The sequence below is a fragment of the Mytilus galloprovincialis genome, chromosome 7 (assembly GCF_965363235.1).
Source record: "Mytilus galloprovincialis chromosome 7, xbMytGall1.hap1.1, whole genome shotgun sequence".
Lineage (NCBI taxonomy): Eukaryota > Metazoa > Mollusca > Bivalvia > Mytilida > Mytilidae > Mytilus > Mytilus galloprovincialis.
This window is the reverse complement of record NC_134844.1, coordinates 85,340,054-85,358,414: the sequence shown is the minus strand read 5'-3', so window position 1 is coordinate 85,358,414 and position 18,361 is coordinate 85,340,054. Positions and strand designations below refer to the sequence as shown.

At 34.0% G+C, this 18,361-nt stretch overlaps 1 protein-coding gene across 1 annotated transcript in view; it reads left to right on the top strand.

Annotated features, from left to right (window-relative positions):
* Positions 1–17,859, top strand: part of LOC143083887 (uncharacterized) — a 46,541-nt gene extending 28,682 nt beyond the window's left edge. Inside the window, exons 6-11 of the mRNA XM_076260264.1 lie at positions 96–549; positions 2,893–3,665; positions 4,495–4,525; positions 6,836–7,107; positions 16,361–16,388; positions 17,478–17,859. Coding sequence (XP_076116379.1) covers positions 96–549; positions 2,893–3,665; positions 4,495–4,525; positions 6,836–7,107; positions 16,361–16,388; positions 17,478–17,845 — 1,926 coding nt within the window. The 3' untranslated portion in view covers positions 17,846–17,859. The remainder of the gene's footprint in view (positions 1–95; positions 550–2,892; positions 3,666–4,494; positions 4,526–6,835; positions 7,108–16,360; positions 16,389–17,477) is intronic.
* The last annotated feature ends 502 nt before the right edge of the window (positions 17,860–18,361 follow it).

Here is an 18,361-nt window from a genome sequence, read left to right as displayed (position 1 = left end):
TAGTGTATTAATCTATACATCATTGTATGTGATACAGGATTTTAACTGTGTATTTACCGGTAGTGTATTTATCTGTCAACTTTTTATATTTACAGGAGAATGTTGAGACACGACGTGAAGAGCTTTATAGTGGAATTGAGGAGTTGTTTAAAGACCATGAAGGACAACATCATCTGGTCCATAGGCCTCTAATATTTGTCAATGCCAAAAATCAAGCTGACCCTGAAATAGAAGTTCTGAAGAATACAATTACAGAACTTACATTCAACCACCCATGTTGGGGTGAAAGGATGCCGAACGCATGTGTTCCACTGGAGCTCGAGATCGCTGAACTGGTGGCAGAAGGGAAACAAATTATGTCATTGGCTGAAATAAAAGAATTAAATGACATTAGCGAGGTGTCTGTCCTGTCTGCTGAACAGCTGACTGATTTCCTACATTTTCAGCATTCTCTAGGAAAGATTGTCTATTTTGACACCCCACAGCTGAGGGATAACGTTATCATAAGTCCCCTTCTTATGGTTGAAGTTATGAGATCTTTCATTACTGGTGTGTATATATTTTCATTGAGTAGTAATAATATTCCTGGTAAAAAAAACAACTAACTAAAATATTGTTTACTATTTAGAGCACTGGGGACTGTTTAAACTGGTGCCCTTCACTTATCTTTGTGTTGGTTTGTAAGAACCTTTTATTAAGCAATTAGTCAAAATTAATCTTTTTTTTTATTCACAGCGGCCTTCTTGTTAAATTATAGATAATTATTTTATCATGTTTTTGAAACTTTGGAGAAAATGGCTGTTTGAACTTGCGTTTTCTAAAAACATAATTGCAAACTTTGAAAAAAAACCACATTTTTTTAGTTAAAACTGAAACAGATATTTCATAATCATAAAGGTATAGGTATAACTATAGAATTTCATGGTTTCTAAATATAGAATATGTTTAATGGGATAACGTTCTTCCAAATGAGAAAGGATACTATTTTGATCATCAAATGCCTTTCATAAGGAAAGTTAATTACTCCTAAGATAGGACATTTTATTGATGTATTAAGATAAGTTTGTTTTCCGGTCGTGACCTAGGTGAGCCATATACCTTTCATAGATAAGTAGTACTTTTTTAGCTCACCTGGCCCGAAGGGCCAAGTGAGCTTTTCTCACCACTTGGCGTCCGTCGTCCGTCGTCGTCCGTCGTCGTCGTCGTCGTTAACAATTTACATTTTGAACTTCTTCTAGAGAACCACTGAATGGAATGGAACCAAACATGGCATGAATGCTCCTTATGAGGTGCTGACCAAGTGTTGTTACTTTGTAGCCGATCCATCATCCAAGATGGCCGCCAGCAGGGGACTTAGTTTAACATAGGACGCTATGGGAAATGCATACAAATGACTTCTTTTAGAGAACCACTGAATGGAATGAAACCAAACATGGCATGAATGTTCCTTATGAGGTGCTGACCAAGTGTTATTACTTTGTTGCAGATCCATCATCCAAGATGGCCGCCAGCCGGGGACTTAGTTTAACATAGGACCCTATGGGAAATGCATACAAATGACTTCTTTTAGAGAACCACTAAATGGAATAAAACCAAACATAGCATGAATTATCCTTATGGGGTGCTGACCAAGTGTTGTTACTTTGTAGCCGATCCATTATCCAAGATGGCCCCCAGCGGGGGACTTAGTTTAACATAGGACCCTATGGGAAATGCATACAAATGACTTCTTCTAGAGAACCACTAAATGGAATAAAACCAAACATAGCATGAATGTTCCTTATGGAGTGCTGACCAAGTGTTGTTACTTTGTAGCCAATCCATTATCCAAGATGGCCGCCAGCGGGGACTTAGTTTAACATAGGACCCTATTGAAAATGCATACAAATGACTTCTTCTAGTGAACCACTGAATGGAATGAAACCAAACATGGCATGAATGTTCCTTATGATGTGCTGACCAAGTGTTGTTACTTTGTAGCCGATCCATCATCAAAGATGGCCGCCAGCAGGGGACTTAGTTTAACATAGGACCCTATGGGAAATGCATACAAATGACTTCTTTTAGAGAACCACTGAATGGAATAAAACCAAACATAGCATGAATGTTCCTTATGGAGTGCTGACCAAGTGTTGTTACTTTGTAGCCGATCCATCATCCAAGATGGCCGCCAGCAGGGGACTTAGTTTAACATAGGACCCTATGGGAAATGCATACAAATGACTTCTTTTAGAGAACCACTGAATGGAATGAAACCAAACATAGCATGAATGTTCCTTATGGAGTGCTGACCAAGTGTTGTTACTTTGTAGCCGATCCATTATCCAAGATGGCCGCCAGCGGGGACTTAGTTTAACATAAGACCCTATGGGAAATGCATACAAATGACTTCTTTTAGAGAACAACTGAATGGAATAAAACCAAACATTGCATGAATGTTCCTTATGAGGTGCTGACCAAGTGTTGTTACTTTGTAGCCGATCCATCATCCAAGATGGCCGCCAGCAGGGGACTTAGTTTAACATAGGACCCTATGGGAAATGCATACAAATGACTTCTTTTAGAGAACCACTGAATGGAATAAAACCAAACATGGCATGAATGTTCCTTATGAGGTGCTGACCAAGTGTTGTTACTTTAAGTCGATCCGTCATCCAAGATGGCCGCCAGTGGGGGACTTTTGAATGAAATTAAACATGTTCCTTTCCTTATAAATGAGGTTTTGTTGTCACTTTTAGCCAAATTTTAGATTTTTTTATATGATTTCAAAAACCCAAGTAGAATCAGGTGAGCGATACAGGCTCTTGAGAGCCTCTAGTTTAAAAATATACAAGTATATTTTTCACTTTGATTTCAAGTCATAAGATTGATCTTTTTTTTTCATTTTCATAGATGTTGAATTCTGGCCAAAAGAAGTTAAAACAAGAAAAACCTTCCAAAAGATGTCTGAAAATGGAATGATTCAAAAAGTAGACCTCTATCAGATTTGGGAGCAAGAAGAATTTTGTCGAATTTTACCATTTAAAGAATACATATTCGATATGCTGATACACCTTGATATCGTATCTGAACAGCGTAGATATGATACAAAAACAGGAAGTCGGCTACCAGTGGAACAATTCTTTGTACCCTGTATGCTTACCCAAAGAAATGATACAGATTTCTTGTTACAAGAATGTACACCAGAGAAGACTGTTAGTTTGGCTTTTGTTTTTAACGGAACCATTATACCTCCAGCCTTACCGAATCGTCTCATATGCGCATGTCTCAGTATGTGGACATTGAAGCAATACCGTGGAAGGAAACTTATATTTTCTGGGTTTGTTGGGTTATCATTTGATAAAGAGCATGATATCGTTGTCTGTGTAGAAGGAAATAAGATCTTACTGTACCTAGTCCACAAGCGCTCCAAGGGCCTGATAGTACCTGAGATAGCCACTAGTATCAGAGAATGTTTGCATGTAACATTGGAGAGGATTTCAGAATTTTATCAGTCCACTGTCCACGAAAAAGTTAGCGGTCAACTCCCATTCCACACTGAGTATTCCTGCTCTAGATTTATCTGTTACATTCCAGAAGAAAGGATTGCTTTAAAAACTGATGAGTGCGTTTGTAACCATGGTGACAACATTAAACTCAACTGGAAGGTTTGGAACCAGGAACAGGTTTGTATATTAACATTGAATATGTTATTTTGTAATCACTTAATTTCCCTTACCACAATACACTGATGTAGTTGAAGTCCAATCAACATAAAACTTAGTAAACAAGTTCCCTATGATATTTCTAAACTGAATTTAGAGTTTTGACCCAAATTTCACGGTCCACTGAACACATACAATGATAATGCAAGTGAAGTATATGTGTACCATGGACACACTCTTATTATCTTATTATAGCATGTGACGAGGACATAAAAAAGAAAAGAAAATCATTATTTGTTTTTTGGAAAACAAAACAAAAATGCGATTAACTTAACATGTTTCTTAAGGTCAAATTATTACATTTTGTAAATTTCTGGCTTTTACATCAGGAAACGTTTTATCGATTTAAATATACTAGTATGTATACAATTTGTCAAAACATTTCAAGACATAACTTACATTGCACGGGTAGGGGGATTACCTGATTGTATTTCATTTCAGCTCTCCGGTTTGCAGTTAGCTAATAAGCTATTTACAGACATATTCAGGTCATAGTTACTGTTAATAAAAGTCCTAATTGTTGTGTTTAGTATATGCTTTGTTATAATAAGTGTCTGTGCAGTTTATTCGCCTTTTCAGAAAATAGAGGACTATGGGTTATCTCATTGTTCGTACACTAAAATGAAAATAACGTTGCGTCATTGGTTTAATTTCAATTGTTTAGAACGTTTTTGACCAATCACAACGTTTTGGTGTACGCTTTTGAAAATATTACCCAGAATGCATTAGATTCTGAAACAGAAAATTGTGTATGTTGAATTAACAATTAAATATTGTTTTCTTTTAATAGAAACAAAAGCAGTGTGATCTGGATTGTACAGGTATGTGTTATAAGTTTAACTTCGTGTTTGGTTATTGATAGAATAATACCTAAAGAAGATGATAAATGCATTAACATGATATATCAGTGATACATCCCTATCTGACTCAACTAATCAGAGCACTACTTAAGGTGTTTATTGATAGAATAATACCTAAAGAAGATGATAAATGCATTAACATGATATATCAGTGATACATCCCTATCTGACTCAACTAATCAGACCACTAAGGTGTCAACCCCCATGCATACCTTAGATGTATATGATACAACATATTCAGGCGCATAGCTACTTTAACGTCAAAACGCCCAGGCGTACACTTAAATTTTGATAAAACAAAAATTATTTCAATCTAAAAATAAAAAGAACTGGTCAAATGCACATAAGCCTTGTACTTATTTCTTCAATTGGGAATAAAAGGGACGAAATTCTATTTTAAACCAATTATTATCATATCTTTGTTTATTTTCTGTAAAAGTATGAAAGTATTGTGCAGACTTTTACTGCAAACTTTCTTTTGTTCAAAGCAATTAATTATTTGAGAAGATTTGATATACTAATATGTGGTTTGCATTTATGTCGCGCCTGTAATTTATGTCACGAAAGCGAGACCTAGTCCTCCTAAATGCGTCAAGATTAAGGTTCAGTATATGGATACATTTTTTTTAAATATATATATAAGGCCAATTAAAATTAATTGATAGATTTTCATCCCCGCCCGCCACCCTGAAATTATCCCGCCCCAAATTTTTTATTTTTAAAAAATTACGATTTCCAGTTTTGTTCATGTCTGTTACCGGTAACCATCGATAGTTTCATTTCAATCAAAACTTCCTGTTTCAAATTTTGGTTTTGTATTTCTTCGAGTAATCTGACGAAAATGATTAAGTCGACATATATTCTGCTGCTCAATGATGACATCATCATCTACCGAGAAAAGAGATTGATTACGAGAAGGGCATGAAATATTCGGGTTATGAGTAAAACGCTGTGTCTAAAAACGCACCAATCAAATGTGCATTCAGTTAACATGGTTAAAATTTCACAATAAAATAAGAAGCTATCAGTAAATTTCAGTTCAGAAGACATTTTGTATCTTAATATGTAATTCCATGAAAACAAGTTTTCTTGGGTGGTTTTTTTTGTATCTCAGACACATCATGCATATCAACCAATATGTATTGGTGACTTAAACTTCTAATTTTTTAACCTTATTGTACTAGTTAAGAAAGAATAGTACCAGCAATGTCAGAGAGATGTTTCATTAAATAGCATGTGGAGGGGGCTATATATACAGTGTTTTATTACAATTTGTGAAAAGTTGCGTTTTTCAGTATAAATATAATATTTTCATCTACTTTCATTTTATATCAATACTCAGTTTTTATTATGCCTCATTTATAGGCATTATGTTTTCTGGTCTGTTCGTTTGTCCATTCGTCCGTCCTTCCATATGTCCATCTGTCCCGCTTCAGGTTAAAGTTTTTGGTTAAAGTTTTTGGTCAAGGTAGTTTTGATGAAGTTGAAGTCCAATCAACTTGAAACTTAGTACACTTGTTCCCTATGATATGATCTTTCTCATTTTAATACCAAATTAGAGGTTTTACTCCAATTTCACGGTCCACCGAACAAATAAAATGATAGTGCAGATGGGGCATCAGTGTACTATGGACACATTCTTGTTTTGAATAATATAAGTAAATTAGTGGTATATTGAGAAGATCCTTTGACTACTGGATACACTTATGACAAATTATTATCAAGTTTACCAATTAACTATATTTTGGTTTCTTATCAAATTTTGTCAATATAATGTGGCTGTTAACAACTGTCAATTAAATGGGAGGTTTATCTTACTATAAGAACAGGTTTAACATGTTTAACCCCGCCATATTATTTATGTATGTGCCTGTCCCAAGTCAGGAGCCTGTAATTCAGTGGTTGTCGTTTTTTATGTGTTACATATTTGTCTTTCGTTAATTTTTTTACATAAATAAGGCCGTTAGTTTTCTCGTTTGAATTGTTTTACATTGTCTTATCGGGGCCTATTATAGCTGACTATGCGGTATGGTCTTTGCTCATTGTTGAAGGCCGTACGGTGACCTATAGTTGTTAATGTCTGTGTCATTTTAATCTTTTTTGGATAGTTTTCTCATTGGCAATCATACCATATCTTCTTTTTTATAGGTTTAACCATTTTCTTAGGAAATATGATAATTATCATTGTATTAATATGTCATATGTTGTCAAACCTGTATGTAGTGTATCTGTAAAGATTTGTCATATATATTTGTTATATATTAATTTAAGGTTTGAGCGAAGATGCATTATCTCAGATCCCAAGTAACACAGAGTTGCTTCGTTTGTCTGTTAATTGTGAGACACTCATGATACATGATTTAGCTCTTCATCTTGAAATGGAAGAAGCAGAATGGAATGATATGGTAGTGAATTACCCAAGAAATACACAGATGGTCAAGTTTTTAACACTTATTGGTTTGAGAGAAAACAATGGAATACGTTTTGGAGATTTGGCCCAAGGCTTAAGCGAAATGAAGTTAACAACACATACCTTATGTATGGTAAGCTATATACGATACTGATAAATTACTCCTTTTCCAGGCCTCTACATTAACATTTTTTCTAACTTGTCCCTTCAGGAAAGTGGCAAGAAAATCAGCTTGTCCGAACTCTTAAGTCACTTGTCCGAATTCATAATTGAAAATCTAACATATTGATGACTTATGCAATAATAACACTTGGGCTTTGATTGTACCCAATAAAAGGAGCATTTTGTAATATTATATGAATACCGCATCAAAATACATTTCATTATTTCAGAATGAAAGTTTTTTTGCAAGACTGTGTTCTCTGACTCAATGTCACTATCATTTGTCAATCATTAAATCATCATTTCTTCCCAAACCACTAGGTTCCCCTATGGACCTATTCATTCTTTAGTAGTGGTATGGGTTAAACCAAGGATGTAAATACACCTGGCCACCTTGAACATGTATATGAGTAAACCTTTTTAATTTATTGATGATGTCAAAACAAGCTTTTACAATTTATTTTGATTTGTATATACATTGATATATGATCATGAAGTACATACACATTTCACTAAAAAATCTGCCTTTTTAGATTTTATTAATTTTTTTTTTTATCTTAAATTTTTATATCACATGTCATAGATCTTATCAAATAAAACCTCTTTTAATGTATTGTTATGCATAAAAGCAAAATCAAATGAAACATACTTTAATTTGATATTTTAAAGTTTAGGTAAAACTCCATATGGAGGTGCTCCTAATTCAAGGAAGCTTATACTAAGAAGATACATTAACATTGGTTTCTTTCCCCTTACTTATTTCCCCCTGGTCAATGGCTGCCAGCATGTTCAATACTCCAAATCAGAGACATATTATACAAGTTTTATATGTCTCTAGTTCAATCAATGAATAATTATTTCATTAAGTATGATCAATAAAACAATCATTCATATTTTTGGGAATGTATAAGTCTTGAATTTGATCTATTTTTATCTGACCTTGATTTTTCACTTGTCCCATCGGACAAGTAGTATGGTGAATCTACTTGCCCGACACCTGTGTGCACTTGTCCCGGACAATCGGACAAGCGTTAATGTCGAGCCCTGTTTTCTACGTGTTTTTCTCCTGCTTTGCTCACCGTCCACCTTCACCCAGAAGATTCCGGAAAATTGCGTCATATTCACTCTTTGTGTTTTATTTTTCAAATAACTTATTTACATTATTATTTGATAAGTATAACTTATGATTAAAAATAAATATTTGGTACGAAGTTATAATTCTGAATGTAATTATATTTTCAATGCCAGTTTGAAGCACAATTTACAATTAGAGTAAATTTGTATCCATGGCAATAATTTTGTGTGTTTTGAAACAATAGAATATCCACTTCAAAATCGTTGGTTTTTTATTCAATAGCTGTTTTGGGGGAATTTGTTTTTGCACCATCACATCCGATGCATATATTTATGTTAATGTTTGTACGAATAAAATAACATCTTGCATGTTTATATAGGTATATCCATGCGAAACTTGAATATGAAAATGAAAAAAAAAGGAACAATTATTGTAATTTGTAAATTAGTTCCCTCAGGTAAATTTTTGTAGTAAAATTAGACATTTGATGATTTGTGGAAAAATGTCATCAAGGTATAGGTAATTTAAAAAAAAAATGAAATTCAGACAGAGTTACTGAGTTTATCCAAACACTGTTATTCATTACAACACAGTACAAAGTCTGCAACTCGAAGGATACAGGAAATGTAAATAGGAATGCCAACAACCTGTCAATAAACTTAATTGCACAAATTTACAGATGTTGTCATCGAAAAAATTGACAGTTTTTATTCATTCCAGTACAGTTCAAGTCAGTTTATCTACCTGATTGTTCTTGTTTTTTTACGGGTGATATTTTTTATAAATGGTTTCTTGACTTGCAAAGAAAGGTCTTGTTTTGGTTCAAAAAAGGGTAACACCTTCAGGCATGTGTATTTCTTAGCATTTAGATAAAGCCATTTCTAGCAGTCTTTATGTCTTAAAGGAAAAAAAGAAGGACATATTTTGCATAAATTAAACCTCAAGTCAAATGTATTTGAATTTTCCCCTGATTTCAGATTGGATATATGTTCTTAAATAGAATAGTTTTGGTTTAAGTTATACCCTTTCCATGGATAATCTTTGTTTGAAAAAAACAGACAATTAGAGCGCATTTGTTTCTAACCTAAAGCCTCGGTCACACCTTACCGGATAGCTCGAACGGACGCCTAACGGATAAAAAAAAAGTTATCCGTTGACAAAATTTTTATCCGTTGGGAGTCCGTTGGTTTACTAACGGACATGTAACGAATGCCTAACGGACACACAACGGACATTGAACGTACATGAAACGGATACGTACCGGACAGAACGGACGTCGAACGTACATCCAACGGACGAGTACCGGATAAAACGGACACCTAACGGAAGCGTAACGGATAAAACGGATGAACAAAATAATCTGAAAATTAAAGACAATAAACCATCTAAAAATTTAAGGCAATAAACCATCTGAAAATTAAAAGCAATAAACCATCTGAAAATTAAAGGCAATAAACCACATACACGTGACCTTAAAATGATTGTATCTAGTACATGTATATATGTTATAATATTTGCTTCTGGGAAAATGTGGTCAGTAGGACAGGTATCAAGGTCACACGTACCAAACAAATAGAACAATTTATCCGATTCTTTTTTACGTTTTTACACACGAGGGTCACTTTAGTTAACAGGTTTAGTTGATTTTATTTTGTATTGCGTCTTGTTTAGCATGATATGTGTGCAAATATAGAGCTACTCTGATTAAAAAAAATCAAGGTAGAAGCAGTGTGGTAATTCAGTCTTATAGAGTTTAAGTTGATTTTCTGAATTTGTTTATATTATGTACCTCTGGTATGAAAACGGATAATGTGTTATACGGAACTCTTCATCCGTACTGCATGCTACGATATTTTGCTCCAGAAGCAAGGTGTCTAAGTGTAATTGCTAACTTGAGTCCTGGTTCCAGTGGATTTCTGTAAAAGGTATTCTGCTTGGCTATGCGAGGTCCAACTTGCAATATCTCGTCGAACATCTCTGTGGGCATTCGAAGGAAGTGTACAAAGGACTGCCGATCCTCCCACCTAAGTTCGGTCATGAGTTGGTCATATAGACCAAAACTGCATCGTCTTTCAGGACTAAGCCATGGTCGTGTCCACCATCTCCTTTGTCTTCTCCTTCTTCTCCTTTCGACAGCTATAAGGTTTATATTTGCTACATTTAAGTTGAGTCTGGCCTGAATAAGAGCTGTTTGGTAGCGAAGACGTGCTCTTACTCCAAGATCCATCACGAATAATAAATATTCATGACACTCAAGAAAATCTGACATACCAATTATTGGCATTTCTAACGCGAAATTTCAATTGGCATTTGTCCGTTTTACATCCGGTAGGCATCCGTTTTATCCGTTATCCTTCCGTTAATGTTCGTTTCACATCCGTTTTATCCGTTAGGCGTCCGTTAGGCGTCCGGTAGACGTCCGTTGGTGAATTGGTCTACCGGATCTCCAACGGATGCATAACGGACACGTAACGGATACAAAACGGACGAGTACCGTACAAAACGGACGCCTAACGGACGCCTAACGGACGTTCAACGGACATTTTATCCGTTGGACGTCCGTTCAAAGTTTTGAACATGCTCAAAATTTTCCACCGGACAGAACGGACGTCAACGGATAAAACGGACGCTTAACGGACATGCAACGGATATGGACGGACGCCTAACGGATAAGAACGGACGTCTAACGGACATGAACGGATTGAAAAAAAGTTATCCGTTAGCGTCCGTTCGGGCTATCCGGTAAGGTGTGACCGAGGCTTAAGCGATGTAAACGATTACGCGCGTAGTCGTTTAATCCATTTGTTTCTTACATTTTTTGGTCAACGTTGACATCGTTCACATAAACGATGTACGCGCAAAATAGTCGCGTAGTCGTTGATCGTTTATCGTTGAGATGTGTAAACGATAAATTTGTTTCTGCATCTGTCGTTTAAATAATTACGAGCACGTGTTGTTTTCGCAAAGTCCTGGTTATTTATTTCCCGCACTTTTACCTGTTTGTTTACAGTGCGTGAGTGTAATCTATTTCTGTCTGACTACGCGGGGTCGATAAAGTTTATTAAACGATGTATTTGTTTCTAGCAGCTTAACGTTTACTAAACGATAGTCATCGATGACAAAATTTCGGGTTAGAAACAAATGCACTCTTAGTTTCAAGACATTAATTTACTACTGTAACTGAACATGGTTTTTATACGACCGCAAAATTTGAAAAAATTTTCGTCGTATATTGCTATCACGTTGGCGTCGTTGTCTGCGTCGTCGTCGTCGTCCGAATACTTTTAGTTTTCGCACTCTAACTTTAGTAAAAGTGAATGGAAATCTATGAAATTTTAACACAAGGTTTATGACCACGAAAGGAAGGTTGGTATTGATTTTGGGAGTTTTGGTCCTAACATTTTAGGAATTAGGGGCCAAAAAGGGCCCAAATAAGCATTTTCTTGGTTTTCTCACTATAGCTTTAGTTTAAGTTAATAGAAATCTATGAAATTTTGACACAAGGTTTATGACCACAAAAGAACGGTTGGGATTGATTTTGGGAGTTTTGGTTTCAACAGTTTAGGAATTAGGGGCCAAAAAAGGGCCCAAATAAGCATTATTCTTGGTTTTCGCACAATAACTTTAGTTTAAGTAAATAGAAATCAATGAAATTTAAACACAATGTTAATGACTACAAAAGGAAGGTTGGTATTGATTTTGGGAGTTAAGGTCCCAACAGTTTAGGAATTAGGGGCCAAAAAGGGACCCAAATAAGCATTTTTCTTGGTTTTCGCACTATAACGTTAGTATAAGTAAATAGAAATCTATGAAATTTAAACACAAGGTTTATGACCATAAAAGGAAGGTTGGTATTGATTTTGGTCCCAACAGAATAAGGGGCCCAAAGGGTCCAAAATTAAACTTTGTTTGATTTCATCAAAATTGAATAATTGGGGTTCTTTGATATGCCGAATCTAACTGTCATGACTGTGTATGTAGATTCTTAACTTTTGGTCCCGTTTTCAAATTGGTCTACATTAAGGTCCAAAGGGTCCAAAATTAAACTTAGTTTGATTTTGACAAAAAATGAATCAGTTAGGTTCTTTGATATGCTGAATCTAAAAATGTACTTAGATTCTTGATTATTGGCCCAGTTTTCAAGTTGGTCCAAATCGGGGTCCAAAATTAAACTTTGTTTGATTTCATAAAAAATTGAATAAATGGGGTTCTTTGATATACCAAATCTAACTGTGTATGTAGTTTCTTCATTTTTTGTCCTGTTTTCAAATTGGCCTACACTAAAGTCCAAAGGGTCCAAAATTAAACTTAGTCTGATTTTAACAAAAATTGAAATCTTGGGGTTCTTTGATATGCTGAATCCAAAAATGTACTTAGATTTTTTATTATGGGCCCAGTTTTCAAGTTGGTCCAAATCAGGATCTAAAATTATTATATTAAGTATTGTGCAATAGCAAGTCTTTTCAATTGCACAGTATTGCGCAATGGCAAGAAATATCTAATTGCACAATATTGTGAAATAGCAAATTTTTTTTTAATTAGAGTTATCTTTCTTTGTCCAGAATAGTAAGCAAGAAATATCTAATTGCAAAATATTGTGCAATAGCAAGATTTTTTTTTAATTGGAGTTATCTTTCTTTGTCCAGAATCAACTTAAATCTTTGTTATATACAATATACAATGTATATTCACTTTTTACTACCAACTGATAAATTAAAATAATCTTTACCATTCAGTGATAACAAGCAGTTTTTTTACATCTTAATATTTTATGATGTATTTAAATGAGTAGTTATTGTTGCAAACTCCATTAGAAATTTTAATTGAGATTAGTTTTGGAATAAGGGAAAGGGGGATGTGATTTAAAAAATTGGGTTCAATTTTTCTCATTTGAAATTTCATCAATAAAAAAGAAAATTTCTTCAAACATTTTTTTGAGAGGATTAATATTCAACAGCATAGTGAATTGCTCTAAGAGAAAACAAAAATTTTAAGTTCATTAGAACACATTCATTCTGTGTCAGAAACCTATGCTGTGTCAACTATTTAATCACAATCCCAATTTAGAGCTGAATCCAGCTTGAATGTTGTGTCCATACTTGCCCCAATCGTTCAGGGTTCAACCTCTGCGGTCGTATAAAGCTACGCCCTGCGGAGCATCTGGTTTTTTATGCCCCACCTACGATAGTAGAGGGGCATTATGTTTTCTGGTCTGTGCGTCCATCCGTCTGTCCGTTCGTTCATCCGTCCGTCTGTCCCGCTTCAGGTTAAAGTTTTTGGTCAAGGTCAGTTTTTGATGAAGTTTAAGTCCAATCGACTTTAAACTTAGTACACATGTCCCCTATGATATGATCTTTCTAATTTTAATGCCAAATTAGAGTTTTTACCCCAATTTCACGGTCCACTGAACATGGAAAATGATAGTGCGAGTGGGGCATTCGTGTACTGAGGACACATTCTTGTTATAAGTATTTTAAAAAAATAGCTTAAATTGTATTATTTAACATCAAAACTAACACCAAGTTAACTTCTATAAGGAACGACGCACTACAAGAGTTATTCTTCTTCAATAGGTATTGTCTTGTATTGTCTTGCCTGCGAAAAAAGAATGCTATGCATAGGGATTCTTAATCGATGGTGTAAACTATGTATATAAAGATTAATATTTCAGAAGGTGCTTCAAACCTTGTATATAGATTTTTCTGAGATATTCAAAGGGAAGAGGTCAACTTTAATTGGTGTATGGAATGATTATAAAGTTAACATTCTATTCCAGTAGGTCGATGCCATTGTCATCATTTTCATGGTTCATTTTCAAGTTTTTGTGCATTTACTTTTGTCTGAAACTATAAGCAATAAGTTAACTTTATTTAGTGTCTGGAATGCTTGTCAGGTGTTGATATATGTCTCACAGGCTGATCTGACTCTTTACCTCATGTTCATTGTTTATTGCCGAAAATACACTTTTTGTTGTATGGTCTGCTTCCAGGGATGATTCCAGGTGTTTTCAAATGGGTCCTTTGACCATCAAAGTTAGGAATTTTCAACTAATTAGGATTTTTTTCCGCATAAAATCTATGTTGAAATAACATTATTTTCCTGTAAAAACGGAAATTGTATCAAGTGTTACCTGTTCCATAATGTGTGGACATACTATTTCATGAATGATCTATCAACATGTATTTTCAAAAATGCTCAGACAGTCCGATTTTTGATTTGAGAGCCAGGCAGAAATATTGATTTATATTTTTTATAAACATATTATATACCCATAATATTAATAATATCTGTTGGGCGATCTGCTTTTACGAGATTGTCGCCCATTAAATTTTTCAAAATTTATAAGTTTTACTCCCTGCCCAGGCCTGCTTTTACGAGACCCATTTTGACAAAAAACATCTATTATTGACCTGCTGGGCGATATGCTTTTACGAGATCAAATACTCCCATAGCATTTTCTTCAATTTTATTTAAAGGTCTGCTTTTACGAGAACAAAGGTATTGAGAAACATCTCTGATAATCACACAATATAAATTATGATTACATGCCTTATCTTAGCAATCTTCTGTTTACATTATTCGTATTCAGATTTTTTTTAAAAACACTTTGTAGACAAATGCGGAAAAATGTAATTGCCTAAATCAGTGACGGAAACATTTCCGGAAATATCGATTATTTTGTATCTTTATTTTTTTTCTGAATTGGGAATTTATTTTCACACAATTTTTTGTTGCCGCTGGAGGAATGGAGGGCCGCTTCTGTCTCTTTTTGTCTAATGTGCTTGGATAAAAAAAAATGATAGCAGTTGAGCTATACTGAATTTTTTTAACCACAAGTCACACTGTGTGTTAAGATATGTTTTAGCAAATATTCACTGAAATTTTGTAACTACTATTCTGGGTTGTTGTCATATGGTTTACAAGTCTTGTAAAGAGAGATCGTGTAATGCGATATCATTAGTCTGGGGATCTGTTCTGTAAGTGTCCATACCAGATTATACACTTGAAATGCAGCAGGCAAAGATGACCATATCCAGCTTTGGCACACTTATTATTGTCATTATTTTTAAATGAACATGAATATAAAAAAAAAGAAGATGTGGTATGATTGCCAATGAGACAACTCTCCACAAGAGAGCAAATGACACAGAAATTAACAACTACAGGTAACCGTATGGCTTCAACAATGGGCAAAGCCCATACGGCATAGTCAGCTATAAAAGGCCCCGAAAATGACAAATGTAAAACAATTCAAACAAGAAAACTAACAGCCTAACTTATATAAAAAAAAATGAACGAAAAACAAATATGTTACACATCAACAAACGACAACCACTGAATTACAGGCTCCTGACTTGGATCAGGCACATACATACAGAATGTGGCGGGGTTAAACATGTTAGTGGGATCCCAACCCTCCCCTAACCTGGGACATTGGTGTAACAGTACAACATAAGAACGAACTATAAAAATCAGTTGAAAAAGGTTATAATAACTCATCAGATGGGTACAAACAGACATATTACACAGAGTGGAAGTGGCCGGGTACTTGTATATCAAGTCCATTATTCATTCGGCTTTCCAAAGATTTGAGTTAAAGCCATTCTTTGGAGTTTACATTTTAGATCCATGGCAGATGTTCTAAAAACATCAATATATTCATTTTGAAACCTTTTTTAAACATTGGCACATTATACTTTTTTATGTTTGCTAAGAATTTTGTTTTTAGAGTATGATTTCTTGTGTAGCATAGGGAAATGGAGAAAGGATATCAGAATTAGTCATGTCTGAAACTAGTAATGTTCAGATGTATCAAGTTTAAATTCTTTTATGTTAAGCTGATCTGCTCATCATTGTCATATAAGCATTTTTAAACATGTGCAAAAGCTTCTGATGCTCAGTCACTGCAACTATTTAAGGAGGTAGACCTAGGTTAAGGGAAATAACTCTTAAAATCATCAGTACGTTTGTGTCAACCATTTTTAAAAATATATTCTAAGCTTCTAGGTTACATAGATTATTTTCAATCTGTTCAGGTAAATGCTTTAAATACATTGAACTTGACTTTTACAAACGCTTAACTGATTTAAAGAGTTGTCTCCCTGAACCAAGGCCTATCCCCTTAATATCTGATATTATTCCTTTTCAGATGAGGAGAAGAAAACAAATGATATCTAGTAAGTACTTATTAGAACTATACATATACTAACAATTGGCATACCTAGGCCCGCTAGGGCCTTCAAGTTATCTGTTTGTCATGATTATTAGTGCGTTTGTTATCCCCTCGCCTAGCATATTTAAAAAAAAAAAAAAACATATTAAGCACTTTGTCCGTTTGGTAGTGAAATCATAGTTCTATTGTCATTTGATGCATTATGCAAAATGAAGAATGTCTACGTTTGAATAGATACAATATCTTTTAATCAAGATATTCTACATGTTCTATTAACCTGATTTTGAACACTTAATGTGGTATTAACTTACTTTTTTAATTGCAATATTCTACAATCACTCTCCCTAGTATTTATTTCAAAAGAAATGAAAATCTGATTACTATATATTATTAAAGTGTTATAATATCAATGCATTGAAATGGTACTTCAATACACTACAATTTTGGATTTACTTTATTCTTCGAACTTTAATAATATAACCCTTTCCATGTGCTTCCTGCATACAGTCAAAAGTGTGTCTGACCAACCAAACAATATTAAACCTTGTATTCTTGATCAGTTTTATTGAACTATTTAAACCCAATGATCTTTATTTTGTTGGACTTTCTCTGTCTTTTCAATTGCTTTGATTAGACTGCCTCAGTAGAGTCTTATTGATGAGAAGCGTGTCATGAATACCAAAATATCAGTCATTTGTGAAGTTAAGATATTAGCATATGTTGGCTAGAGGGTCATAATGTTGCCTTACCACCCTGTATTAAGTCATGTTTTCTTTGAAACTTATTGTCCATTTTGGACCCAACTTTGTAAAAAGGTCATTGATGGTAACACATTTTTATATTTTTTAGCATTGTTAATAAATTTTAAAAGCTTATGTTTGACTTCATGACATTTCTAAATTCTTAAGAGTTATAGGTAGTTGTAGTGAATAGGTCATCAGCATAAATTACGTAACAAAAACAAAGTAAACAAAATGTAGTTTTCAAAAGTACCAGTGTTCATAAATATTGTTTAGAAATTATTTAACCAAATGTTTACCTAATCATGCTAATTTCTACTTTTGAAAGCATAATTCATGTTTTTCTCATAAAGGTATTCCAGACGATATCTTAGATTCGATTCCCACTGATGAAATATTAGATAACATATCACCACATATTGGTAAAATGGTCTTTCAATTAGGAACAGAACTTGGATTGTCCATAGCAGACTTGGACAACATAGACAAATGTAATTGTGACTTGACCGCCCAGAGTAAAGAAGTTTTATTTACGTGGAGGAGAGACAGATTAGTAAGACCTACAATACGTGTCCTTGAACAAGCTTTGGTAAATAGTAGAAAAGGTGCAAGGTGTTTAGAGGAGATTGTAAAGAATGTGGATCCTAAAACACTGAGAGCTGTAGAAACCGTTACAGGTAATTCTTCTTCAAAGTGGATCAACATTGTAAATGTTTGGTAGTAAATTGAAGAAGATAAAATATATAGGATCAATTAAAATAAAGAATATTTTCTGAACTTGCAATGAAAAATATGTTTAAGTTATTTTTAACTAAGAAGACAAAATCAAAAGATTAAAAACCATTTGTTTTTGTACAATTAAACCTACAACAAAAGCAAAAAATTTGAATTTAATAATCAATCGTAATAAATGTATACATGTACCTTTAATATTTAAATGCTGTTTACAAGACCAAATTCAACAAAACTTTGGCTGAATGATTTATCTAGTGTCAAGTTTTTTAATCTTGTCAATCACACGGACATTACTTGTTATTCAAATAGAATAAATAGATTGTAAGAGTAGAGTTCATTTGTTTTTGTATACATTGAAATCCTCAATAGATAGAGAAAATTTTCCATGAATGTCAATAGACTTACTTCATATTTAACCAATATAAGATGACTCCTTAAAGAGTTATTGCCCTTAGGTTTAAATAGTTTTCTTATTTGTTTTATAATATACAACAAAAGATAT